The sequence below is a fragment of the Camelus ferus genome, chromosome 5, assembly GCF_009834535.1.
Source record: "Camelus ferus isolate YT-003-E chromosome 5, BCGSAC_Cfer_1.0, whole genome shotgun sequence".
Taxonomy (NCBI): domain Eukaryota; kingdom Metazoa; phylum Chordata; class Mammalia; order Artiodactyla; family Camelidae; genus Camelus; species Camelus ferus.
Genome location: NC_045700.1, coordinates 80310819 through 80338734, shown reverse-complemented (window position 1 = coordinate 80338734; position 27916 = coordinate 80310819). Strand labels below are relative to the sequence as shown.

At 51.6% G+C, this 27916-nt stretch overlaps 1 protein-coding gene across 6 annotated transcripts; it reads right to left on the bottom strand.

Annotated features, from left to right (window-relative positions):
- Positions 1-60: 60 nt before the first annotated feature.
- Positions 61-27027, bottom strand: RUFY4 (RUN and FYVE domain containing 4). 6 transcript variants are annotated; one of them, XM_032480213.1, is made up of 14 exons: positions 26891-27027; positions 19613-19728; positions 18429-18587; positions 16824-16951; positions 16601-16707; positions 15184-15309; positions 14732-14838; positions 14274-14417; positions 13757-13826; positions 11950-12597; positions 11143-11249; positions 5906-6052; positions 1249-1359; positions 61-707 (listed from the first exon to the last, which is right to left on the bottom strand). In XM_032480213.1, exons 4-14 carry the CDS (start codon positions 16867-16869, stop codon positions 605-607), a joined length of 1716 nt encoding a protein of 571 aa, XP_032336104.1. In that variant the 5' UTR covers positions 16870-16951; positions 18429-18587; positions 19613-19728; positions 26891-27027; the 3' UTR covers positions 61-604. The 6 variants fall into 6 exon arrangements, with proteins under 6 accessions (XP_032336104.1, XP_032336103.1, XP_032336101.1 ...); XM_032480212.1 differs by lacking the exon at positions 26891-27027 and having other exon boundaries at positions 19613-19733; XM_032480210.1 differs by lacking the exons at positions 19613-19728; positions 26891-27027 and adding an exon at positions 18984-19385 and having other exon boundaries at positions 18429-18713.
- Positions 27028-27916: the final 889 nt, after the last annotated feature.

Sequence of the window (27916 nt, the reverse complement as noted above, 5' to 3'; positions counted from 1 at the left end):
TGCCTAGGGATGAGGAGAGGTGTGGAGCAGGAGGGAGAGATAACAAAGGGCACAAGGAAATGGGGGCTGATGGATGTGTTTATTATTTTGAAGATGGTGTGGCTTCACGGATGTATATTGAAGTCAAAATTCATCAGATTGTACACATCAGATTCATGTGAAGTGTATTACATGTTAGCAGCACCTGGAGAAAGCTGTTAAAAATGAAAGATGATAAAGACATACCCCTGAAGCACACAGACTCCAGACAAGTGTCTTGATGGATGGGCTGGCTGAAGAGGGAGTGCAGAGGAGAAACGTCAGGGCCACCGGCTCTTATTCTTGGATGAGGATTTTCTGAGGGTGAAGGGACTTTCGAGAGGATGACAAGCACTCCCTCATGTCACAGAAAAAGCCTGACAGCTGAGTGCTTTGCAAGGTTGCCCAGCTCAGCAGTGGGAGATGCAGGGCGGGCACCTGTCTCCTGACAGCCAGCCCCGCTCCTTCCACCCTCCACACCACGGCCTGTCCACTCAAGTGCTGTCCTCTTTAGATCGCTGACTTCCAGAAGGTGGGACCGGTCAGACCAGAGGGCCAGGAAGAGCTGAGGGGTAGGGGGTCTTGGTCAGAGGACTTGGGCTTCTCTTCTCTGGGAGCAGGGTGGGCAGTGGCGCTCTCTCTTCTTGTAATCCACAGAGCAGGCATGGCAAACCCGGCCTCCGCAGAGCCTGCAAAGCAGAAATGGAAGAGTGCGGCATGCATGGATGTGTACCGGGCAGGGGGCAACGGGATTCGAGCATCTTCAGGTCCACTTGTTTCTCATCTCCCGGCAGAACAGCCCTGGGTCTGTCTCAGGAGGCCTCCCCTTTCCTAAAGAGTATCCCGATGCCCCACCCTCCAGGGTCCTCTAACTCCAAATGGCAGGTTCTCCTGATGGCCCATTGTCCTCGCTCCTGTTGCTTGTCCTGCCACCGTGTTCCCAGGGCAAAGTGAGGGGCGTAGCTTCCACTGCACAGGAAATCTCTTCCCAGATGAGATCAGCCAGTCTATTCTTGGAAGGGTTACACAGTCCCATCTTTCAGATGCCATTCCTTGTCTGTCCCCTTCCTACTATTCTTGTTATGTTTCTGCTAAGCTTTGGGTAAAATGAGTGGCCAGCTTTAGGTGGCCTTTTATAAGGTGTTCCTCCCTTCTCTGGAGTGGGCAGAGGGCTGTGGCTGGTGGAAACTGGGTTGTCCCAGAGGAAGGCTTCTGTGCCCCACCCATTACCTGCATGGGTACCGCCGAGACAGCCGGCCAAAGATCTTGCTACAGCTGACACAGCATCCAGGGGCCACAGAAGAGAGATGCTGGACCTTCTGCCACAGGTCATCCTTCTCTCTGATGGGTGGTTGGAGGTGGGGACATATACACACAGAGGAAGATAGAAAGATGGAAATGGCACAGATGGAGAGACAGAGAGGGACAGAAAGAGACACAGAGATAAAGAAGAGAAAGACAGAGAGGGACAGAGTGAGTCTCACAGAGATATACACATAGACAAAAAGAGACCGGGGATAACAGAGCAGAAAAACAGAGACACAGAAATGGAGAGGGAGACAAAGAAGGATGGAGACAGTCACTCAGAGAGAGAGGAAGGAAGTCAGGGAGGTGGAGAGGGAGACAGAGACACACAGAGAAGCAGATGGGGAAATACATGTAGAGGGAGAGAGCAAGACACAGGGAAAAAGATGCAGAGACAGACAGGGAAAGAGACACAGAAATAGAGGGAGAGACAAATACAGAGAAGATGGAGAGAAAGAAAAAGACATAGTGATGGAGAGAGACAGAAACAAGTGAAGAGACAGTGAGACACAAACACACAGAGATTGGTGAGTCTCCAGTTTTTCTGGGAAGATGGATGGTGACACCCAGGTTCTCTTTGCCCAACATAACCTTGATGTATTATTTAAGAACTTGTTCATATCCCACCTCCTCCAAGAAGCACTCCCTGATTTGAAAGCCTCCAGGGGGTTCTCGCTCCAGACTCCTAAAGCATATAATGCCTATTATCTTTTATTTAGCACATTGTACAAACTGCCTTGTAGTTACATATGTTTATCCTCCTGCAAAACTATCTTCACTGTTTTTTAAAGGATGTTTATGAATGTGGGTAGTTTTATATTTTTATCAAAATGACACATACATACAATTTAAAAAGTGAATGGTACAGAAGGACTTCTATCAAAAGGCCTTCTTCCCAGTCTCAGTGGCAAACCCCTTACATCTTTTAGCTTATTCTCCTTGATATTACTTCCATGTTTATGTAATATGCTCCTATCCTTCTTTCTTCATTTTATTGATTTATCAAGAAAGAACATCTTCTATAGAGCTCCTTGATATCAGAAGATATGGCTTATTTATTACCATACTCACTATTAACTCTTCTTCCTTCCTCCCAATGCAGTTATATCCCATTTTTGGTTCCTCTTTTGGCTACGATGTAATTTTACAGAATACACTCACACATTTATTTCTCACTCATTTTATAAACTAAAGATATATCACAAGACTGCCATCCTGCAATAAGATTATACCAGCAGCCTTCTCTTCAGCTTTCCCCCTCTCTACTTCCTGACTTGTCATCTATTCCTGCAAATCCAATATGGTAGCCACTAGCCACATGTGTGGCTATTTAAGTGTATATTAAACTTAATTAAGGTTAAAATTAAAAATTCAGTTCCTTAGTTGAAACAGCCATATTTGAAGCGCTCAGTCACTACATATGACTAGTAGCTACCATACTGGACAGGGCAAACGCAGAACATTGCCACCTTCACAGAAAGTCCTCTTGGAGTCTGTTCTGTACTTACTGTTGTTTGGGTGGTGACATTTACACTTATTCTATAATTATAATTGTCTTCTGTGCATTGCCTTTAGGTTGATTCTAACATTGAAAAAAATCAATGAATAGTCTTTATTATTATTAGACAACATATAAGCATACTGTGTCAACTGGAGCTAAGATGTGTCCTATAACATTTGCCTTCTTGGAAATTTGTTGTTTTTCTAAGACTTTCTAATTGCCTTTCTTTGCTCTTTGCACGAGTTGCCTTTAACTTAGCCTAATCCTAACTGCCCCCTCCACAATTTTTTGTCATAGCAGATACTCTACTGAGTCTCTTTCTCCCCAGAGACCTCCCTCCTGGACTTCTCAGTAATTCTGCTATAGCCTGAACTGACAGTTTCCCGGGCTTGCTGCCCACTTGTCATCTTGGAGATTCCCTTTTCTTCTCTCCTAGGCTAGAGCTACTATTTTCTGAATTCCACATCTTCTTTCTTGGCTTACTTCCTTGTTTTTCTGGAGTATATCCTTCATTAACTTCCTAAGAAAGGCTGTGTGGGAGGTGAATTTTCTGTGACCTGTCTATCTGAAAAATGTCCTTCCTCCATCCCCTCCACACTTACTTCACAGTTTGGCTGGACATAGAATTCTAGGGCAAAAGCCAGCTTTTCTCAGAACTTGAAATCATTACATCATTGATTCTTAACATTTGTTGGGTTTGAAGTCTTCTGTAAGTGGACCTATCTTTTAGGATATTCTTCTTATCTTTGTTTTACTGAAATTCTACAATGTTCTATCTAGATGTAGTTGGTTTTTTTCCCCCTTTCGTTTATTGTGCTTGTCACTCAGTGAAATCTGTAAATCTGAGCTCTGTGTCCATCAGAGCTGGGAAAGTGTCTCATATTTTCATCTGATAATTACCTTCTTTCCATTCTTTCCTTTTTTTGAACTCCTATCAGTTGGAGAAGATACTGAAACTCCTGAATCGATTCTTTATGTTTATTTCTCTCACATCTCCTTTTATCTTTGCTTTCATTCTACTTGCTGAGACTGCCTCATCTTTCTCTTTCAATCCTAGTGAATTAAAAAATTTTCAGTGGTCATTGTTTAATTTCCAAGTACGTTTCTCATCTTTTTTTTTTGTTTGTTTTAGTTTTTTTTTTGGGGGGGGTAATTTGGCTTATTTATTTATCTTGAGAGGAGGTACTGGGGATTGAACCCAGCACCTTGTGCATGCTAAGCATGTGCTCTGCCATTTGAGCTATACCTTCCCTCATTGTTTCTTATCTTTTGATGGTTGCTTTTCACAGCATCATGGGAGATGGATCTTTTTTGTTTATCTTTGTCACTCCCCTTTATTTTCTAGACTCTGCTCAAATGTCTGGGGGATCCCTGGTTGTCATTTCATGTTTAATAAAGAGGTGATAAAAACTGCTGGAGCTCCAAGGAGTGGACAGGGATGGTTGACTCGTGGCTTCCCCTTAGGCAAGCTTGGGCAGGGAGCTACCTGCTGCTCTAGACTCTCAAATGCCAGAACACACTGCTTTATTATTTGGGGCATCTAAATTTCTTTAGAGAAAGATCTTTTAATTATTTGCCTGGGAAATAGGGCCCTCACTGTTGGGTGTTTGCATGGGGGAGGCAGGCAGGAAGCATGAGTGTGCACTGTTTTTTTAATGACTTCATCAGTTAATTTTCCTGATTTCTGCCCCTCATCTCACTTCTGCCACTTGTGTTCTTGGTGTCTCCAGACCCTGAAGTTCTAACATGGGCTAAATCCAATATTCACTTCTCCATCCATTTTCTGGCTTCTGGAAATTAGCTGAAATCTCTCATCTATGGTTGGTTCCTCCACTTACCGCTCTGTTTGCAATTTATTCTTTTACCATCACTTAAGTGAGATCCCAGGATGGAGAATAGATAATGCGTGATCAGTCTATGATCTTGGCACAGAAGTAAACCTTTGTGCTCTCCCCTCCCTTTTTCTTTTCTTCTTCTTCCTTTTTTTTTTTTTTTTTTTGCTTACGGCTGTATCTTCCGCAACACTTCGGTGAGGGACATTGTATTATGTGATTTGGGACCTGAGTGATTAATTTCTTTAGCACTAGGGAAAACACTTGTCTCTTGGGATGAACTGATGTAGTTCCTTTGAGTGGACAGTGAAATTTAGGTAACTTTCTGTTTCCTTTTTTGATCCTCCTATCAAGATGTTTTAAACCTAACACTTTAGGAGTATTGTTTTTCATCTTTCATTAAATCTATTTTTCTTTAACAATCATATATACAAAGGTCTTTTATTGTTAGCTACGTTTAATTCTTCTGCGAGATATATAGCTAATTTTTGGCATCTTCCTTCTTTCCAGTTGACAGCTCCTCAAAGGAGATTATTCTTCAAATTCTTTGTCCTTTCCAGGCTGATCTCTCCTTTCCTCATCTTTAATCATTTGGATTTTGTGCAAGAGGATTAGTCCAAATGATCCCTCACAACCTCCAGTTCTAATGGAACGTGAGTCCAATGGTCTCCTATTTCCTGAATGAGGTGAAAGTATAATGGACACCTGTGAATTACCGCCTCACTAGACTGAAGGGTAGAAGCCAGGTTTCACACATTTCCTCCATCCCTCAGTGAGCCTAGTGGTTTGGAATTGATCCTGGTGAACTCAGCCTCTGGAACCCAAGACACCTGACCCAGGACAGGCACAGGTCCAGTGGTCAGAGGAAGTCCAATAGACAGGCAGGTATAGGACATTCAATTACCTTTCAGTTAACCTCCTCCTTCTTCTCCTAATTCCTTTTCAACCCTTGGGCTCCTTTCCCTTCTCCTAGCATTGGTGTGTGTGTGTGTGTGTGTGTGTGTGGAAGTGTATGTGGGGGTTGGTTGGCGGAGTGTGTGCCTTAGAGGTAGAGGACTATATGCAATTTATATGCTGTGTGTCCTTGATGGCCAAGTCAGCCTCTCGGACCCTCTGTTTCCTCATCTGTAATATGGGGATAACAGCGGGGGGGGGTGAAAGAAGGAAATGAGTTAGTATATAGGAAAGGGCCAGAGCTGCTTGATACCAGCCCCCCTTCTGTACCCCAGTCCTGGGGTCCTGCCCTTACTGAATCAGTTCCAGCACCCGCCTCTTCATGGCGCGGACCAGGTCCCGCTGCCCTTCAAGCTCCTCCTCATGCATGGCATCCCTCCTTTCAGCCTCCAGTTGCTTCTGCTCCAGCTCCGCCTGCAGCTGGGCCCTCTCTTCCTGACACCTGTGCGCAGAAGGAAGACTGAGTTCTGAGGGAGAAAGCGCAGGGGCTGTGACTGAGCTGGGCTGGGCCTCTGCGTGGCAGGGAGCCCTGCTGGGGAAGCTGGGGATGCCCTCTGTGGATGGACTGCACACACACACACACACACATGCACATCACACACTACACACCACACGCCTCATATTCACAACACCGCACACACACACTGCACACACTCACAACACATACACGCTCACACACCACATACTAGAAAACACACACACCGCATACACTCACAACATAGCACACACACCACACACACTACATTCACATATGCATTATACTACACATCCATACACACCACACACATCACGTACCTACACTTACACCACACCACATGCCACTAGACATACACACTCTGCACACACTCCCAATACAACACAACACACACCCCCCACATCACATACCACACACACCATACTTTCCACCACACGCATACATCATAATACACATCTCACACATGCACACACCCCATACACCACACATACCACACATCACACATCACACCGAACCAAGCACTTTGTGGTCTGACACCTGTGGGTTGATGCCTCAAACCTTCCAGAGAAATGAAAACAGGGCTTAGCCTTGAAGGTTCCTTTACAGAGGACAAGTCAACACTTTCATTTGTTTTCCTTTTTTAAAAGAAAATTTCCATTTTAAAATGTAGTTTTCTGGAAAGGCATGTTCACAATCATGGCAGCTCTCTGAGGGAAATGGGTGTCTGGGAACCCAGGCAGGATAGGCTGTGCCAGCTGAGAATAATTGTGGTGTTTGGGAGAGGGGGTAAGTGGTGTGGGATTTGGAATGATTATTTGGCTTTAAAATATTTTGAAAAATCATGATACATTGTCTTTTCAGTTAAAAAAAGTAATCTTAAACATGTGGCATTCTTCAATTTCTGTTTCAGTTTGGGCTTGGAAACGCCTCAGCTCTATTCTTGCCTCTTTCGTTTGTCGTTGTGGCTTCCTAGAAGGTTCCAAGAAAACTAATGGACTGGAAAGAAAAAGGTCCCAGCTCCAGATCCCAGCCTCTTACTCCATCGCTCAGATAGGAGGGCGTTGCCACGGTGGTGCCTGTCCTGTGACCTCTTGATGCGTGTGTGTGTGTGTGTATGTGTGCACGTGTGTGTTTGTGTGCGTGTGCACGCCCATGCCCCTGCGCTGAGGGCGTTTGAGGGGAAGAGGCTTGTGAGCAGCTTGACATGAACTGAGTTACTAATGTTTCAAATGCTGCCACGTGTCATGCTTCAGGGAGGAAAACTGGGTGGGCCATGAAATCAAACCGACAAGACAGCCACCGAAATGCCGAAAAGGCCAGTCCCTGCAGCCTTAGAAGGAGTGACTTTTAATAAACATTCTAGTCTTCATTTAATGAACATTGTAGCCTCTTCATTTCTAAGTACTGGGATTTCATTTTCCTGTGCCTGCCCAGTGATCCCAGGGCCCCTGGTGTGGCCAGTGCAGGCCCTAATGTGACCACTGTGGGTAGTGTGTGTCTTTGGGTAGGAAGGAACATTTACTAAGCACCTACTGTGTGCCAATGGCTGTTTTCGGTGTCAGGAATAGAGCGGTGCCTATTCCTGGTGGAGCTTATAGCGTGTTTGGGGCAGTGGTCAAAACAAGTGATAGACCAGTAAAATAATTAAGTGTATGACAGCGACAAAGGAGGGGCTGGCTCACAGAGTTGAGAGGCGCTTGGAAGTCTTCTTAGACAAGGTGACATCAAAGCAAATCTGAAAGAAGAGAAGTCTGCAGGGTAGATCCAGCCAAGAGCATACACAGAGTTCTGCAAGTTGGGAAGAACTTGGTTTGTTTGAGGAAAAGAAAGAAGGGTTAGTGAAGCTGTAACCCTGTGAAGGGCAGGGGTGAGGGAGCAGGAGGTGAGGTGGGAGGCAGGCAGGGTCCTCAGAGGCCCCAGGAAGCATAGGCTTTGATCTCAGTGCAATGGAAGCCGTTGAAGCATTTAAAATATTTCAAGTATTTGAGGGGGTGACAGACACTCCTAGTGCAGGAGACATGGAAGGGATTAAAGTCTATCGAGTACCTACTGTGTGCCTGACACTGACCTTAGGGCTTCATAGCCTTGTTTCATTGAAGTTTTGCAAATTTATGGTACAGGTAATACGATCATTATTTTATAGGAAAGAAGATAGAGATTCAGAGAGGGACTAACACTTGCCCAGGGTCACACAGCATGATAAGTGGCAGGGAGCAGAAATTGGAATGCAGGCCTGTCAAGCTCTCACCTCTCTTTGCCTCCCCACACTTGCATCCCAGCAGGGCCCTGATCACCAGTGGTTTGTGGCACCAGGGCTGAGTGGGCAGCAGGTGGGAGTGAGGGAGGGATCCTGTGGTCCTGGGCATACCTCTGAGGAGCTCCATACTGCTGCCCAAGATGGGGGGAAGATGTGATGTTTGCCTAATTCCCCATCTGAGGACCGTCCACTCATTCCTGTCCTAATCCCTTTTGCTTTGAGGTCTAACCCACCTCAAAGGAAAAGGAAACCCAGAGGAAACTCACCTGCTTGAAAAGATGGTCTCGTAAAACATCTGAGCTGTAAGGAGGAGTTTTAGAGATCCCACCATCTCCTTTTGCAAATCAATGACCTAAGGCTGGAAGGGGAGGGCCAGTGTCCCAGGACCCCACTGCCAGAAAGCCAAGGGGTGGGTATTGGAAGCCCAGGCATATTTTTAAAGCCCCCGGGCTGTTCTGCTCTGGGGCCTGCTGCATCTCCCCTCTGCATCTAGCCTGGGGCTCTGCCCCTGCCCACCTGGTGCCATTTATTCTCCACACCACAGCCAGAGTGATCCTTCAAACACCCAGGTCAGACCATGAGACCCCTCTGCTCATGACTCTGCTCCTACAGCACGTGGGAGTCCAGCCACACACCCGTTTGCTCACGTCAGAATACAGACTAGCTCCATGGAGCAGTAAGTCCTCGAAAACACAGTTCAGCCCAGAACAGGCCTGTCTACACAGACAGAAGGCAGTTAGTGGTTGCCCAGGGTTGGGGAGGTTGCAGAGAAATGGGTAGTGACTGCTAATGAGCACAGAGTTTCTCTGTGGGGTAATGAAAATAATCTAAAGTTGATTGTGGTGATAGATATACAACTTTGTGACTATTTTAAAAACCACTGAATTGTCTTTTAAAAGCAAAGAAGTATATTTTTAACATTAAAACAGTCACATCATGTCCCCCGTCTGCTCAGGACTCTTACTGGTTCAAAGTCAAGTCAAAAGCAAGGTCTTTTTGATGACCTACTGGGGTCTCCCGTGACCCCCCCACCCCAACCTTTTCCTGCATCCTCTCCCTCCTTCGCTCCGCTGGGGCTATAACGACATCCTTGATGCTGTGCCCATTGCCATCGCAGGGCCTTTGCTCTTGCTGTTTGCTCTGCCTGGAACATTCTTTTACCACATATCCAAATGGCTCACTCCTCACTTCCTTCAGGTCTAGATTCCAATTTCATGGAGGTCTTCCCTGGCCATGACACCTCATCTAAACTATCACCCCTGATGCTTACCATTCCCCTTCCCTGCTCTATTTTTTTCCTTCTTAGAACTTACCACAATCTGATATCCTACGTATTTTGCTTGCTTATACTTATCAACTGCCTCCCTATTGGCATGTAAGCTCCACAAGGGAAGGAATTTTGTCTGTTTTATTCATGAAAGTATTTTCAGTGCAGAGTGGGCACTCTGAGTGTTTGTGGAATGACTGAATGATGGAAGGGATGACAGGCAGCAGGACAGGGGTCTGTGAGACAGGGGCTTCCCCAGCCTCAGGGAGCAGCCTGGGGCTGGTGGTCTCCCTGGAACGCCCAGCTACTCCCTCCAGCCTGTCTTCATCCCCAGAAGAAGGCCTGGGTGGGCAAGGCCCCTGCATTCACTTAAGGCCTGAATCATGGGAATCTTTGCTGACCAAAGCACAGGACTTAGCTGAGTGTCTGGTGGGAGGAGTCCCAGCGGGTCTTTTTGGGTTGATTTCTGGGCTGCTGGGCCTCTCTCAGCCTTGTAAGCAGTCAGTAGATACTCTGTGATTCAGTCTGAATCACAGACTCAGGCTCCCCTGGGGGTCGGGGCAGGTGTCAGCCACGTGGGAGAGACAAGGCAGGCGGGCAGACTGAGGCATGCAGAGACCACGGGAGAGACACGGAGAGACTGAATCAGACCAAGGAAGATCTTTGCACAGCGGAGATTTTTAAAAAATAAATTATGACAAAGAAATCGAGACACTGAGAGATCTAGGGGGAAAAGTAGAGATGAAACAGGGCACTTTGGACCCTTGAGGTTAATGTGGTGATGGCAGGATGAAGATGCTGGATGGTGAGAGAGGGGAGGGGGCACCAGGGAGACTGAAATACAGGAACTCGGGATACTGGCCCAGGGGTCGTGTTTAAGCCCACTAGTTCTGGAGACAGTTGTGGGTTCCGGCTCTCAGCTCCTCTACTCACTAGCTGATACCAGGTGAGTTGTGTAGCATCTTTAAGCCTTAGCCTCCTTGTTTATAAAATGAGGGTTCTTGGAGGACTGATCTGAGGTGGCTATGAAGAAGCACCTGGAATAGTGCCAGAGATGTAGTAAATGCCCGGTAATGATAGTTATGATTACAATTATTAAGAAGGTGAAAGAGAGATTGTATAAAAGGGAACAGGAAAATGAGAGACAAACAGAAGAAAAGAGAGAGACTGAAAGAGATAGAAAGGCAGGATTATGGTGGGGCAGGAAGGCTGCATGGATGGACAAGAGAGAGGGGAGCCCAGAAGAGGCAGCAGAAAGGGGCAAAGGTGATTGTGGGAGGGAAGGGAGGGGCCAGAGACGTAGACACCTCCTGGGGCTATGCAGCAAGGTCACTGAGGGAGGGGGCTGGCAAGGGGAAGCCGCCCAAGAGCGGAAACAATACCCTACATGCCTCAGCATCCCCAGCTTGTGCCCCACACTGGGCCTGGTGCACCAGAGGTGCTCAGAAGATGCTTGCTTTTTGACCATGACCGCGAGCCTCCTGCCCCCTGGACTCCCGGCTCCTGGCTTGTTCTGATGGTTGCCTAGGTTACCTTCTGAGCTGCTCCTGCAGTGCCTTCAGCTCCCCTTCCTGCTCCTTCAGCAGCTGCTCCTGGTGCTGGGCCTGCTCCTTGGTTTTCTGGAGACCATGTCTGAGGCTCTGAGGGCGGGGAGAGGGTGAGAGGAAGGGAAATAGAAGCTGAAGGAGGAGGGCAGTGACCCTAGCCCAGGGCCTGACCTGACAGATACCCCTGTGAGACCCCAGGTCATGTGAAACAGCCCTTGGGTGGTGGGCTGGACTGGGGACAGCACTAGGAGCTGGCTCTGTCCCTGGGTGAGCCTGAAGCCACCATCTCTTCCTTCATTAAAGGATTGAAGTTACAAAGTTCAAGGATCTGGAAGACTCCGGCTGGGGAGGAGGCTGAAGGAAGGCTTGAGAACAATCCAGGAGAAGCATCAATAAAAGCAAGGAGGCGGGGTCTGCAGTAGGAGAACTTAGAACCTGCCAATAATGTGGGCTATGGAACTTGAGAACAAGCAACTGCCCTGAAGAACTGCTTCGGAAGGGATCACAAACTCAAACGCCTACAAGGGCTGGGCAGGTAGTATTGATGAATAAAGTAGGCTGGGCGTGAAGCAACAGGGAGCGGTGGGGACTGCGGTGGACTGAAGAGTGCATGCTATTCACGTGACAAACTGAAGAACTTCCAAAAGGCATCCTCAGATCCTAATGATCCTGTGTGGACCAATACAAATTGATCTGTGGGCAGGAATGGCCCCAGGCTACCCTTGAGGACACCCATCCGTGGGCCAGGTTGGGGAAGAGAGAAAAGATAGGGACAGAGCTCAACTGCTCTCACCTTGACCACATCCTGCAAAGCCATCTCTGCTTGTTCCTCCTTCCTGGTCACACTGGTCACTTCTGTTTGCTCTTGGGGTTTCTCTGTGGTGGAGCCTTCCTTTGTTCCCAGGCCCTGAAGGACCCAGGGCTCCCCTGGGATGCTGGGCACCTCTCCCTCCTGCCTGCTCCCTGACGCTGCGTCCTCTACTGTCCCTTTGGGGCTGGAGGCCAGCAGCCTACGGACATGACCCCACTCTGCTTCTCTTTCATGAGTCCCGTCTGTTGTTCTCTGGCCCGACACATCCAGCAACACCCCCCTGCCTTTCGCCTCTGTCCCTTTCACCTCTTTCAGAGCCCCCTTGGCCCCCTCTCCCTGTCCCTGGATACTGGATGTTGAGTTCTCCAGGTAGATCCCTGTCCTTGGAGCTCCTTTCTCTTGGTCTTGCTGAAGCTCCTCCCCCTCTGGTTCCCACATGCTCTGGGGGTGCCCAAGACTCCTGGGATCTTTTTCCTTCTTTTCCAAAGAGGAGGGAAGATGCCTGTGTTGCTGCGTCCTTGGGAGTCCAGCCAACCGGTCTTCCCTGGGTGCATCTTGCAGACAGCCAGCTTGGCTGGTGTATGGCTCCTCTGGGTGGACTCCTATGGGGTCTCTGTATGTGGCTGAGATCTGCAGAGAAGCCCCAAACCCATCACCCCTTTCAGTACCAATTCACCAACCTGGTGCCTGTGAAAAGCCACAGCCCTAATCCATTGAACTGGCTAAGGGTATGGATTCCTGGCTCCTCCCACTAGAAATATTGATTCAGCAGATCTGGGGTAGGGTCCAGGAATCTGAATGTTGACAGCACCCCAGGAGACTGGAGGCCCGGGCTTTGATCTGGTCAGGGAGCAGCAGTGCTTCTCAATGCCCTTTCCTTTCTCACCTTGTACCCGCATCTTTCTCCTTCCTTTACCTCCATCTTCTGCACTGATCTGATTTCCCCTAAGTTCTTCCCATCTATCTCCTTTAGTCTTTTCCCCTGAACTTGACTTCTCTGTGTTTCTGTTTTCTCATCTGTAAAATGGGAATCATAATACTGCCTTGTGGTTGTGGTGAAAGCTTAAACAGACAGCCCCTAAGAGTCACTTCTGTCAAGAAGGCTTCTCTGCGCTCCCATGTTCCTGGGCATGTCTGATCACTACACTTGTGTTGCAATGTGTTCCTTTAGGGCCTGTCTCCCTGAACAGACCTGGAACTCCTTTTTAGGACAGAGATTGAGTCATAGCATTTGCACCTGGTGCCTGGAAGCTGGTGGGGGTGCAAAGCAAGCTTGTGGAAGGATGATAACCACAAGTTACCCCTTATTGATTATGTTGAAGGGGCCCTGCTCTGTGCTGGATGTGGGCTGTCACAATGCATCCTCAGGATGCCCCCAACCAGGTGGGACAAGTTTCGTATCCAAGGTTGGTAACAGATGGAGCTGGAATGTGAACCAGGCAATCTAGCTCTTCAATCATTCCCTGAATTGAACTGAGATGTTTGCAAATTGTCCAGCAGAGGATGTTTCCCTCGGCTGTTTCCTATGAGCTTCCGGTCACCTTCTGCAGCACTTCCTCCTCCCCTGGGCCCCAGTGGCACTTGCAGATGGTGCCAGTGGTTCCCTTCTCTCTCCCATATCCTCACCACCTTAGAAGCATGAGCCTTTCCTTCTGTGGCTCCCTAGCCCCAGGTCCTCATGTTGGCCTCTTCCTCTCTGTCTGTCCAGATGGCTCAGTTACTTCTCAACCTGGGGGTCCCCACAGAGATGGAGGAGAAGCAACTCAGAGTGAAAGTTGGGAAGAGGCACCTCCTTTGGGGAATCTGTGGTCTTTCTGGGTCTTCTCCCTTGGGTCCGATTGGAATTGGAGCAGTGGGACCTGAAAATGAAAGTGGCAGGGGGACCTCCGGCCTCTCTCGAGCAGCGGTCTTGGTTCTCAGATGCAGGATATCCCATATTTCCAATCACCCATTCATCCCATCACCCCTCCCATTTTCCTGCCCTTCCACCCTCACGCATGCATCCTCCTCTCCATCCACCCATGCATCCCACCCTCCACCCATCCTTCCAACCCATCCCAACATCCCAATATCCATTCATCCTTCTAAACGTCTACCCCAAACATCCAACAAGTGACTTTGTGTTCTATGCAGCATCATGGGACATCATAAGGTCACACTGGGGAAACAGAAGGCTAGGGAGGTGGAGACCCGGGAATCAGGGAGCAAGAAGGGAGAGAGGAAAAGATGGGGTTGGGGGCTAGTTTGGGTGGGTAGTGGTAACAGGAGCAGGCATTGAAGAGTCCCTCCACGCTACACCTACTCACTCTGAGAACATGGGCCAGGCCCCATCCAAGTCTGGCCGCTGCAGGTCCAAGTCGAAAGCCACTTCATTGAGAGCATAGAGGGAATCCAGGATGTCTTCCTGGAGTTCAGGGCACACCAGAGGGCTCCGGGGGCCATACCACTCCCTGTGTTAACAGTGATCAGCACCCTTGACCTCTGGCCCTGGTGCTATTCCACCCCCAGCCTCAGAGAATCCAGCTCCACTGCACACCCTATTGGGATGGTTCCCCAGGCAGGGTTGTGGCCACTGGGGAGCAGGAGGCCCAAGCATCATGATGTTACCAGGACTGGGATTCTAACCTCCCCTTTGCCCTTTCTCCTTTGACTTTCCCTTTACGACCCTCATTTTAGCTGTCCTTGATATTAAGCCACCATTCTGAGGTAAAGAGGGATCTTCATGAAGGAGGGACATGGGCTCAGATGGTATCAGTAGCCACACCTGATAAGCTCTGGGTTCAGGAGGCAGAGCTGCAAGAACTCAGCCAGCTGTCCATGGGCGAGGCAGAAGCGGATGAAGGCACGGCCTTTTCCCAGTGAGGTCTTCAGCTGCAGAGCCCACAGGGGACAAGTGAGGGGGTGGTGATGTTAGGGCAGAGGGAACCAGCTGGCACAGAGACAGAGGAGCTGGGAATGAGTGGTTGGTGGGAAAGGGTGTCCTGGGACTTGAGGCTGTGGGAGGAAAGGCAGTGGCTAGAGGGGTGCTGAGGGCAGGGCTCAAGAAAGATGAGGACCAGGTGAGGGGGTCTATGGTCAGTGGAGCTGGGATGGGGGAGAGAAGGGCCTCGGGCGGGTCTTTTTCCCCTCCTGGCCCCTGAGCTATCCTTGTTAAGGGCCAAGTGGCAGGTCTCCATCACACCGAGGCCAGCCTCCCTGCCACCTCGCCCTGGATACCTTGCTCTGTGAGTGGACGAAGCGGGCTGGCTCTGTGTTCCCCCGCTGCTGCCCCAGGGCAGTGCAGAGGAAGTCCCAGTAATCCTTCCGAGGCCTCAGGAAGCCCTTCTGCTCTTTCTGGTCAAACTGGAAGCAAGCAGAGGGAAGGGAAAGTGCAGAAATATTTCTCCCAAGAACCTGCTCTGCGTTCCAGCAGGCTGAGTGGGTCCATGGTAGGGGGGAAAGAGCTTGTGCAGACAGGCCCAGCTTCAGGTCCTGGCTCTGCCCCGACTGGCTGTGTGACCAGGAGCAAGCTGCTTGACCTCTCTGAGCCTTCAACGTTCTCATTCATTCCTTCATTCATTTCAGAAATACTTACAGAGCACTTACTATCTGCCAGACCCTGTTTTAAGCCCTGGGGATACAGCAATGAACAACTGATCTCGTGGGTTTACATCCTGGTAGGGGAAACAGACAATGAGCAAACTGAATAGGTAAAATATATAGTATGCTACAGTGTGCTGACTGCTAAGGAGGAAAAATAAAGGAGGGAGAGGGAATAGAAAGTGTGTGGTGTGTGCATGCATGTGTGAAATGTGTGTGTGGTGTGTGTGTGTTAAAAATCTAGATTTGGGTGACCAGAGAAAGCCCCACTGAGGAGATACTATTCAAGTCCAGATCTGAAGGAAATGAGAAAGTATGCCATCCAAATTTCTGGGGGAGGAGCATTCCAGGCAGAGGGAATAGCAAGTGCAAAGGCCCTGAGGTGGATGCTTTCTTGGTGAGTTTTAGGAAGATCAAGGAAGCCAATGTGACTGGAGTGCAGCAGATGAGGGGCAGACTGGCAGGAGACTCACACAGGCACACAACACATACCACACACACAACACATACCACACACACACAAACCTCACACACACATGCACACTCATACCACACACACATACAAGCACAGAGAAAAGGAGGAAGGGGGTGTGTGTGTGTGTGTGTGTGTGGGTGGGTGGGTTGGTGGGGATGGGCTGGTCATGAAGCACCTCAGGGGATTAGAGGGAAAATGAAACAAGATGGGCATGGAAAGAACTTAGCTGGGCACATAGTAAGTACTCAATAAAAGCTAGTGATAGTGATGACTGAGGCTGTAACCAGTAGCAAGGAGGGCCAACCCAAGGATATCCATGCCTCTGAAACTTTTGTCTTTAGAGCAGGGTGGCTGCCCCCAGCCCCACTGAACCCTGCCCCAGCCTGGTCCCACCTCACTTCCCAGACTACAGGGACAGCCTTCAAGGGTGAGGTTATTTGTTAGGAAGGACCTGCTGATTGAGGGAGATGAGGCCGTGCATGGTAGCAAAAAGATTTCTCAGAATCTGGGAAAGCCCATTGGGTGGTTGGTCACTGGGACCTGGAGAGATGGGAGAGAGGAGGGAGGGGAGGGCCCGACCTGCAGCAGAAGCTCCAGGCAGCCACAGAGTCTGTGCAGCTCAGCGCTGGCATCTGTCACCGGCTGCTGCCCACCCCCAAAGCCCTGGAGGATGGCGGAGACGGCCGCTGTAGGGAGGATGGTGGACATCAGACATCGGGCAGTGGGGGCTCTAGCAGAGGCTCCCGAGACCCTGAACCTCTCCCCCAATTCGGTCCCAGAAACTCTCTCAGGACATACTCACCCTTCAGGTCCCTGGTGATCTTGAGGACCTCTCCCTCTTCCGCCATGAATATTTGAAAGTGACGTGATTCCTTGTGGCTCCAGAATATCAGCCCAGGAAGGAACCTCTGGCTTCAGCCGCCCAGCGGTCTCCATATACAAAAGATCAGAAGGGATGTGACATCTTTGGGGCCACAGAGAGAGTTAACTGGTGGGAGAAAATCCCAGCTCTTTCTTGTAAGACAGGGTGGGAGGATGACAGTGTGACCCCCACTCACGGAGCAGTTCCTGGGAGTCAGACCCTGTGCCCCTGCCCTGTGTCCCTAACAGCCTTGTCTCATTCAATCCCCATAATGACCCTAGGAGGGTTATCTCAATTTCATTTTATACAAGGAGAAGGGAGTTCAGAGAGGATAATTGTTTTATCCAATGTCACAAAGCTCTCAGTGGTGAAGCTAGAATTTGAACTGGGGTCTGGCTGCCCACAGGGCCCATGTTTTCAGTCCTGGCTGGATGTGAGCGGCCCTGTTAGAACACAAGCCATGTATATGCTGGGCTGAGGGATGCCACCCCTTCCCCACAGGGGGCTTTGCCAGAGCAGTCATCATCCTTGGAACACACATTCATTCTTTCCTGGGCCCCAGCTGAGTGGAAAATGTGTGTTCTTTGAGGAAAAGGAGGCAGAAGTAAGGCGAGGCCCCAGAGTGGGGCCTCGGCCAGAATGCTGGGTAGGGAGCAGGACATGCGATTTTTATCCTGTGGCTTTCTTCCAAGCGACCCTCAGCCTGTTCCCCTCACAATGGGTCCTGGGGCTCAGAGAGGAACACTGTGGCCCCTGAGGGCCAGTGGGCTTATTCTGAGAGTCTGAAGTAAAGACAGGCATGGGGTGGGAAACCCAGATGTCCTGTCCCCCAGGCTGTGGTGCCTGGAATTTCGGAGAGTGGGTGTGAAGGAGCGGTAGGATGCAGTGGAGGGGAAGAAAGAAGGAGATGAAGGTAAATGAGGAGGGTGGGTGGGAGATGCATTCAGATGTGCTGGGAGTCAATAGACCTGGTTTTCCATTCTGGCCCTGCTGCTAACTCAGTGTGTGACCTGGGGCACAGCCTCTGCCTTTCTTGGGCCTGTTTCCCCATCTATAGATCAAGGGGTTGGGCCGAGGGTCTCCACAGCTCCTCCTAACCCTGGTTGTCTATGAAATCCACAAACATCCAGATGGACCTTCCCCCTTCCTCATCACTATCCAGGATTCCTCTGCCCTTGCTCCCAGCATCACCCCATTTTCCCAGCCACCCCCAGACCTGGGGGCTTCCCTGCTACTCACCTGGGAAGGCCTGGCTGGCTGGGGCATGGGAAGGAGGACACTGCAGCCTGAGACTGTCACTTGTGACTGAGGGCCCCAGCTCAGCCTTTCCCAGAGTTTGCTGCCTGGGAAGTGACTCAGGCCTGGCCCAGCCCACTGGAGGAGGGGGAAACCTTGCTTATAGAGGGAGGAGCAGAAGACTGCAGGGGAGCAGTGGTGGAGGCAGGGTCAAGAGCTCCAGGGCAGAAGGGGTGAGATGAGGGATGGCTCCTCTCAGGCAGACCTGGGGTAGATGCACTTGTTGACGAAACACAGACTCAGACTCACCCATGTGGTAGTGGCAATTGATGCTCTGCAAGTTTCTTTCCCCTTCTCATCACAGTCACTCTTGTCTTTCTTCCTTATCGCCACCAGGTGGCACAAAGAGGCTATGATGCTGCCCCATCTGATACTAAGCAGTCTTCACCATCACTTGGTTGGAGTGTCCTGCAGGTGGGGAGGGGAGGGCATGGGTCCCACCACATGTCTCCCTCCTCCTCCCCTCCTCAGTCTTCTGAGAGGTCCCTGTGAGTGCTGCTCATCAGTGCCATTTTCCCAGTTCTGGGATCACCCCTAAAAGAATTAAAGTGAAAGCACTGGTGAGATGCTGTGTCCAGGAACCCACAAGGGGGGTTGCCCAGGAGGGCTTGTGGTCCTCCCACACTGGCTTTGCTCTGCCTCCTTGAGGCGGGGGTCTTTCCACCACCCGGTCCCCAAGGGCTAGTACTAGGGACAGAGAACAGAGAAACAGGCACCTGCGAGGACTATCCTTTCCCACCCCCAGGAACGGCATGCAAACACTGGCGCACGCGGTACCCTCCTGCCAGGACAGGGTCCTCTTACCAGGACTGCCTGCCGGTATCTCCTTTTCTGGGACTCGGTCTCCTGCGTGCAGAGGCTTCGTCCCCCTTCTCTGTCCCCCGTGTGCCTGTCTCCCGTCTCTCCCTCATTATCTCTCCTTATCTGCTTCCTGCCTCTCCCGTCGCGCTGGCTGGTGATCTCTTTCCCGGCAGGTCCGCCGCTCGCGTCCCGAGACCCCGCCGCCGCCCCTCCCCGCGCCACAGCGCCCTCGGGTCTCCGTCGTTACTGGCTGCGTCCTGGCGCCCGTGTCACCGCCCCTCGTCGGGCCCGCGCTCCCCGGCTTCCTGGCGGTGCGGACCAAGAAAGCTCCGGGCGGGGACGGGCTGGGGGGCGTCGCCGTCCCCCTCCCGACGTCGGAGGCACCCTGGGCAGAGCGGTGGCCAGGGCCGGGGGCGGGCGGGCGCCCGGCCGGATGGGCTGCACCGTGAGCCTGGTGTGCTGCGAGGCGCTGGAGCCCGCGCCCCTCTGCGGCCCCCAGCCCCCGGGGAGCCCTCCGGCCCCCGCGCCGCCCGAGTGCCGGGAGACCCCTGGTTCCACTCGCGCCAAGAGCGGGCGGCTACTGCTTCAGGTAGGGCGCTGCGTGCGTGGGTGGCGGGCAGAGCCCAGCTCACCTGAAACGGGCAAAGAGCCTCTCCAGGAAAGCGCTCGGCAGCGGTTGTGGCGCTCTGGAGCCAGGACCAGGTGAAGGGGCAGTTAGGTTGAGGTCACACCTGGATCTCTTGAGCCCCTGGAAGGAGAGGGATGTAGGACCTGACCCTCAAAAGGGCAAATCTTTCAGGTATGGTTTTAGGAGCCACCTAAAAGGGGCAGAGCTGGACCTGTTGGGAAAGGCATTGGAAGAGTGAATTTCCCCTGAGCCCATCCAGGGGTTGACTGTGTGTCCCACCGGTTTCTGTGGCCGTTGTCTCTGACCCGGCTCTGTAGCCAGGAGGGAGGGGGCCTTCTGAGTCAGGGAAGGCCCCTTCAGAGTCAGGATCGACCTGAGGATGGTGGAGGAACCAGGCCCTCACCCCTGTGTTCTCTGTTCTGGGTAAGTCTTAGAGCTCTGCAAGTGGGACTCAGAGAGGTGGGGACAGGCTGGTGCTGGGAGGCAAGTATGTGTTCTGGGCTAAGTGTCTGTCCATGAGCCACCAGGCCTGGCGCAGGTGTGGGCATTGGATTTCTCTAAGGAGGAGGAGGAGGGGGAGATCTTTGGAGTCACTAGGGACTAGATAACTCTGCCCTTGGTTCCCTGAATAATCCCAACCTACCTCTCTGTCTGGGGGCTGTGAGGGCTGAAGCCTCCCAAGATTTGTTTGCTGTGTGGGGTTTGGATTATACTGATGTCTTACATCCCTCCACCTGGGGCACACAGAGTTTGGGCAACTTAAAATTTATTGTGTGACCACATCCCAGCCCCCTTGTCCCCCTTCACTTCAGCAGCCAGTGAAGCCAGGTGTGTGTGTGTGTGTGTGTGTTCACCAAAGTGACCCCTCCACCCCACTTGACTGGTGCCCCTCTAGGACACAGATTTGATATGTTTGTGGTTGTTCTCCACAGTGCCAGGCATAGGGCTGCGCTTATAAACCCAGCTCTCTGTCCTTCCTAAGCTCTAGCCTTAATCATCACCATGATGACCAGCCATGCTAAGGGACAGACTTGGTGGGATGTAGTTGTTGCCTGAGCCCTCGCAGTGGCTGCTGGTCCAGGGATGATCTGGATGGAGGCCAGAGCCTAACTTCGGGCCCTGGGGGTAGGATGAGGCCTGGAGGTGTCAGCTGGGCATCCCAGACTACTGCTTCTTGGTCTTGGCAGAGGGGCAGAGAGTGATGATGACGAGGCAGAACTCTTGGGCCCTTCCAGAGGCCATCAGGGCTCCTCCCCTGCCTCAGAGCTTCATGAACCTTTCTCTGTTCTTGAAGGTTTGGTGGGAAGTGAGTTCACAGTCTCCCTCCCTTATCTGTTCCTATCTCAGATGCTTTCTGACTTTACTCTCTGTTGGTAGGTCTCCCTGCTTTCTCCACTCTGCATGCAGCCAACAATGGGGTGGGTGCTGGGGGGCCACCTGAAGGCGGGTAGGGGCAGGGACAGGGACAGGGACAGGGACAAGCAGTCAGGGCTGAGATGGAGGAAGGAGCCAGGGGCACTGGCGGTGGGTGATCAAGGAGAGGGGAGAGGTGGGGGCAGGGAGTGTGTGTGTGTGGGCATGTGACAGCCACAGGGACAGGCATGGGGACAAGTGTCTGTCTGCATTCGGATGAGCTGGTTTCTGAGTGGCCTCTTGAGAGAGCCTGGCGCTCACCCATGACTCACCCCTCCTTTATCTTCAGGATGAATCTCCGTCCCAGTTCCAGCTCATGCCCACTGCTTCCCTGGCTCTGGGTCCTGCAGGGGACGCTGTTGCTGGCTGCTCTCTCCCCTTGCCGGGGTCCTCATTCATAGTGTAACCCTCACGAGACCTCAGCCACCCAGGAAAGGGCAGCCAAGCTGCCTATTGCCTCCCCAGAGGAGACATTTTACCATGTTCTTGTGTTGGATAAACATCTCTTGGGCTCCCAGCTCCCCCAGGAGTCGGGGCTTAGAAGCTACTTAAGCATCTGGGCTCCCAGCCAAGGCCCTCCCACTGACAGTCCTGCCACTGAAATGCCACCCTTTCTGCCACAGACACCCTCTTCTCCCTTCCCTAGGCCAAACTTCTCTCCTTGGGCCACAAGCCATGTTCACATCCCATCTCCACTTGCGGCCTTGTTCCTCCTCTCCCTGCTTTGGCAAGCACCCTTCTCACAGGGCCATCTTGCTCTCTTGCAACTGTGAGCTGTCCTCACTCACCCCCCTGAGCTGGCTGTCCTCTGCTCAGACCACACTGCCCTTCTCACTCTGGTGGCCTCTTTGTTCCCTCAGGCCCCATTTTCCACACCTCTCTCCTCCCTGGCTGGAATTTGTGGCCTGCGCCTCTTCTCGGCTTTGAGGAAGGTTGCCCACCTAGGCGCACAAGCCTCTAAGCTCCAGCTCTGGATTATTGAAGACCAGAGGTGTAAGCCCTGTCGGGTGGCCTCCTTAGGGTCCGATGGCAGCCCTACACTCCGATTCCTCCCTTGGTCCCACATAGCAGCCTGCCAGCCTCAGGAGAAGGAAAGGTGGGGCTTGGCACCCCTCCTGAGCATTCCTGCCAAACCTTCTCTGACCTGGGCGCCAAGGGGCCTGGAGGGCATCTCCAGGTGCCAGCCGCGCCTCCTTGCTCCCTGCCATATCCCAGGACAAGTGGGTGCTTGTTGGATGGTGGTGGGAGCAGAGGGGAGGAGACTCCAGGCTGCTTCTGCCGCCTCTCTCTGAAAGCCAGCCCCTGGGGTCAGTTCAGCTGGCCTCTGCTCAATAGCCCGGAGCCCTACTGAGTTCAGGAGGTTCCTAGGGTTAAAGGTCCTGCAGCCTCCCCTGAATTCCTGTCATGGGGTCATACACCTGTGATGGAAGTTCTGGGTTTCTAACCCCCTCTAACCACCTCTACTATGAGTTGAATTACTTCTTCATTCTCTCTCTCTAGTTATGTACAATCATAGACCCCAGAGCTGAAAAGGATCTTGGTTAGTGGTTCTGAACCTTGTGAGGTCAGATTCCTGTGAGAATCTGATGAAAGTTACAAATACTCTTGTTAGGGAAATGTATGTGGGCATGTACACACACAAACACGCAGACACACACACACACACACACACACACACACACACACAGAGACGCACACAACATCATGAACCCCCTCAAGCCCACCGAGGGTCTTGATTCTTACAAACCCTGTGTTTCACAAATGGGCACACTGAGGCCCAGAGAAGGGAAATGACTTTCCCAGGGCCACACGAGTGGTTGGCAGAGCCAGGACCACAACCCAGGTGTCCTGACCCTGCGCGAGGGAAGTTTTGTTCTCAGAGGCAACTTTTGCCTTCCCCAGACTGCCTGCAAGATAGGTGGGCCTGACCATTCATTTATTCCAAACTTTTTTTCTTTTTAGTTTTAGGGTATTCATTACCTCAGTTTGTAATAGAATTTATTTCATTGTAAGTTTATGTATTTCTTAAATTTATTTTTATAAAGATGTAATTGACATACAACGTTGTGTAAGTTGAAGGTATACGTGTTGATGTGATGCATGTGTATATTGTGATGTGATTATTGCTGTTGTGTTAGCTAACACCTCTTTCATGTCACATAATTATCATTTCCTTTTTGTGATGGGAACGGTTAAGATCTAGTCTCTTAGTCAGCAAGCACATTTGAGCACCTGCTGTAAGCCAGGCGTTGAGCTGGGAGCTGAGACTAGAGCAGGAATGCAGGCAGCCCATTTTCTTGGCCTCAGAGCAGGTGTCAGTCTGGTGGGAGAGAATCAAGTGCAAACAAGTAATCGCACAAACGCATTGTTGGAAACAGCACGATGGAGAGAAGTAGAGGATGTAATGGGAGCTACCGGAGGGATCAGATGTAGATTGGTAAGGCAGAGGAAGTGGCATTTAAACACGGCACCGAAGTGCAGGTAGAATTTAGTGAGACGCAGTCTGGGTTGTGGGAACAGCACACGTGAAGGTCCTGAGATGGAGAGGAATTGGGAGTGCCTACAGAACTTCACAAAGGTTTTCTCTGGCTGCTGCTGGCTCCTCCTGAACTCTGCTGTCTGTGTGGGGTGTGTAGGGGTGGATTGCAAGGGGCGAGGGGCAAAGAAAGGAGACCTGGGGAGGTGGTTGCAGTCATGGGGGTGGGGATGATGATGGTTTGGGTTAGCGAGGTGACTGGCCATAGAGAGGGCTCCCTGAGGATGAGGCCAAGACTGATTCAGGACGAGAAGGGACAGGACATGGAGATGGCTTGGAGGTGGGGTGAGGAGTGGGGGGTGAGGTGAAGATGACTACCTTCATCTTACGAAGACCATAACTGGTAAGGCTTCATCAGGCATTCCTTCATTTTAGTTTAGTGAAGTATTTCATAAATACAGAAAAGTGGGCATGCTTTCCACAAACTGAACACGCCCATGTGTCCATGTAAACAGGATCAGCCAAGAAATAGCGCATTGCCTGCACCCAGAAGTCCCCCTTCCTGTCCCCTTCCAGTCACTAATCCCCCTTTGAGGGTTATTCATTCTCCTGACTTCTGCCAGTATAGATTTACTTGTTGTAGAACTTCTTATAAAGGGAGCACATCACATGTGCTATTTTGTGCCTGACTTCTTCTGAGCAACATTGTGGTTGTGAATTTCATCCATATTCTTGAGTTTGGTTGTAGTGTCCCTTCTCACTGCTGCACCGTGTTCCACCGTGTGAAGACATCAGTTCTGCTATTGATAGGCATTTGGGCTGTTTCCAGTTTGGGGCTATTGCACACAGTGCAGCTATGAGAATTTTCGTGTGAGAGGATCCTGTGTTCTAGTTTCTGTCCGGTAGACATCATCCCTCTATTTTGGTGGTGTCTCTAGAAGACTCAAGCATCTCAAGAATTAGAGGCATCATCCCACAAAGGGAGCACTTCATCATCTTGGCAACGGACATGAGAGACATCCTGGGAAAGGGGAGGATTCCTAACTCTGTAATATGTCCCTCTGTGGTGTCTCTTCTCATCTTGCCACCCTCTTCCCCCACGTGGGGCTAAGGTGTCAGAGGGGAAGGAGGAAGAAACCCTAGAGGTCTGTATTCAAGTAAGGGTGGGGGGGTCAGCTGACTACCTGTCTCAGCCTTACCCACTCTCTGGGGGCAGGTCTGGGTCCTGGTGTGGGTCAGGAGTGTGTGAGGCTGAGAATGGGCCCACACCCTCTAGTCCTTCTCTCTTTCCTGAGGGCAGGAAGCCAGCTACAGCCTCCTTGTTTGATGTATGAACTTGCCAAGGGCCCCTGGCACCAGAACGGAGTGCCGCGCCAAGGGCAGGCAAGCCAAGGCAGCCCCTGGAGGGGCAGCAGCCCAAGAGTGGGAAGCAGAGGCTGCCATCTGCAGAGAAGCCAAGCATGGGGAGCAAAGGAGATTCAGGTGATGCTGAGGGTCCAGGTCCCCTTGCTGACTGTCCCAGCGCCGATTGCTTTTGGCCCATCCCCATCAAGAGACCCTAACCCTGGTGCTTTCGGCCAGCACCTCCCTCTCCAAGCCTGAGTAGCTGTAGGGCCCAGAGCAGGAAGCTGGGTCTCCAAACCCACCCCAGAAATAGGGGATGGAGAGACCTCAGCTTTAGCGTTCCTTTCTGGCCAAGAAGAGGAGAGTGTTGGGGGTGCTTCTGGTGATGCCTGTTTCCCTCATAAGTCTGTGAGCCGGTGTTTTCAGGCCAGAGCCAAGGTTTGGAGAATTTGGTATCATAGGACGTGTACCGTATAGATGCTCAGTAAGGGTTACTCAGTGAGTGGATGGATGGCGAGAGTGGGGCAGGGAGAGACCCCAGGGAAGGAGAGAGAATCCAGGTGGAGGCCAGGCACAGGGCATGGTGTCGGGAAGCTGTGGCCTGCTGCTTTTCTGCCTGGGAAGCTGTGGTCTCTCCTCCAACTTAGGGCTCCTCTTGGCACCCAGTGGGTGGGCACAAGCGTGGGGATAGGAGCTGGGGTGAGGCCACCTGGGTCAAGCTCAGGCATGACTGGAGGTCAAATAGGAATGTCTGCAGGGTTGGAAGATGTCCACTGACAGCAGGCCTTTTTGAGATCTGAAGAGTGTGGGAAGGGAGGTAAGACCCTGGTGGTCGGCTGGGGCCGGCAGTGGGCGGCGGTCGCAAGGAGGCCAATTGCTGGGGGCTCTGTCCTCTGGCCTCAGCTCAAGCTTTCACCTCTGCCCAGCTCCTCTTGGCATTCCTGCCAGCATCTCCTTCTCAGGAACTTCTAGTTGCCCCATCAAACCCCATTTCACCCCTCTTCCTGCTGCGGCTGAAACCACAGTTGTCGAGAATGGCCGGGTGGGTGCTTAGACCCACTCCTCAGAGCCTTCTGGCAAAGCCTTCGTTTGGTGCTCTGTGGGCCCTGCTGCCTCTGTGTGAAATGTTGGTTCTGCACCCAGTGGAAACTTCCTGGTTCTCATTTATCTGCTCACTTCTCAGCCAATCTGCCTTTCTACCTACCTGCTCCTTCTTCCAGCCACCACCTTCTCTTTTCCATCCACCCTTCATTCTTGTCTCCATCACCTTTCCCTTCTCCCACTCTCCCATCCTCTGCCAAGTACCGGGCACACACATGTGGTCTTCCCCAGTGAGTCCTCACCTTCTGTTGGGACACCCTGTGCTGTGGGGGTGGGTTGGGGTCAGACATCCAAACACATCATCCTGAGACAATATGCAGGGAGGCCTGTGCAAGCTGTCACCTGGTTCTGGGGCAGGGAGTGGCTCTTCTGCCTGGGACAGTCTGGAAAGCCCACCCAGAAGAGGTAACATTTTGACAGGGGTCCTACAAGATGAATAGGAAGTTCACCGACGCAGAAGGGAGCCAGGGCCATTTTTGTTGGGCCCAGGAGTGTGAAAGTGTGTACTGCCCTCAGGGAGCTGGAGTAGAGGGTGGGAGGGGAGAGGCTGGGAAAGAGTGGGTCAGCATGGGAAGGGCCGTGAATGCCAAGCTGCACATTTTGGACTTTAGACTTAGATAGGCCATAGAGAGCCTCTGAAAGTTTCAACCAAGGCTGGGAGGGAGTCTGCATTTGAAACTATCCCTGGCACAGGGTGGAGGATGGATGACAGGTGGGCATGGGTGATTGGAGTCAGCTGATGGGGTCATTCTCACGTGGCTGTGGATGAACCAAATGGTTGTGTGTGTGTGTGTGTGTGTGTGTGTGTGTGTGTGTGTGAAGGGGTGCTTTCTGAAAGCTGGTTCCCTTCTTCATCCCTGACTTCACCTCCACCCAGCCTTTCATCCCCTAACCAACAGCCCCAAGACCCCGGGTCTGGCGGGCCAGGAGTTAAGCCGGAGAGCTCACCTGGGGGAGAGGCGGCTGGCTCTCTGCCTTGTCCCTTTGGCTTATTTTCACCTGCTGCCCAGCCCAGACGTTGCTCCCACGGAGATCGGGCAGGGGACAGGCCTGGCTTTGTTGGGACCCTGAGACCCAGCCTGGCCTGTTGGCTTTGCCCTGGAAGGGCTGGAAGATGAGGAATGGAGGCGGCGGGGAGAGATGGAGATTCCTGGGACCCAGTGCTGTGAGCAGACTGGCTGCTGAGTTCCTTGGCTGCCACTTCTGGCACACCCTGGTCACATGCCTGAGGGGGTGAGCTGGGGGTGCTTGGCCAAGTTTGGCAAGAGGTGGGTGGGTCGGAAAGTGCCCCAGGGCCATGTTCTCCTTCCTCTTCTGCTTCCTGTTGTCCAATAGCTCAGCCCGTCCCTGCCCTGAGGAGGTGCGGTGCTCTTTCTTGAAGGATCAAGATCTTTGGGTCCAGAGTTGGCTCTCCTCCTGATCTCTATGCCTCATTTCCGCCTTCTTTCTCTCCTTAAATCTCTCTTATGCTCTAACTGTTTCTTTCTGTGTCTGACCTGCCCACCTCTTAGGAGTTTCAAGTCCCTTTTCCAGCCTCTTTCTTCCCCTGAAAGGCAGGAGGCAGGGATGGATGGCCTCTCCCTTACAGAGGAGGCACAGAGGAGTAGTGGTTACACAAGTGGCCTTCTGAGTTAAACTAAGTTTGACTTCGGGCTTTGCCATCTCAGGGCTGTGTGTCACTGAGCATTTTATGTAACCTCTCTGTGCCTTGGTTCCATCTGCTGCCCTTAAAAGCACGTAGGACGGTGTGGGGGATATCGATAGCATTTAATCAGGAGTAGCTGTTGTTGCTGTTTTTATAGTTATTGAGTGATTGTATTAGTTCAAGTCCTCTGAGAAACAAGCTGGGCTTAAATGTGTGACGATTTTATTAGAGGAGATGCTTGAGTGAAAGGAAGGAGCCAGGGAGGATGTGAGAGCCCTCAGATGGCAACGTGAGTCTGACCCTGAGTGAAGAGGAGGCAGAGGGAGTGA

Coding starts and splice junctions, on each gene's coding strand:
- RUFY4 (XM_032480209.1), bottom strand. CDS start 15,510: ATGAGAACGTTGAAGGCTCAGAGAGGTCAAGCAGCTTGCTCCTGGTCA. Junction 13,827..14,273: donor GCCTGGCCCATGTTCTCAGA/GTGAGTAGGTGT, acceptor TTTCATTTTCAG/GTCCCACTGCTCCAATTCCA. Junction 1,360..5,905: donor CGGGTGCTGGAACTGATTCA/GTAAGGGCAGGA, acceptor ACCACCCATCAG/AGAGAAGGATGACCTGTGGC.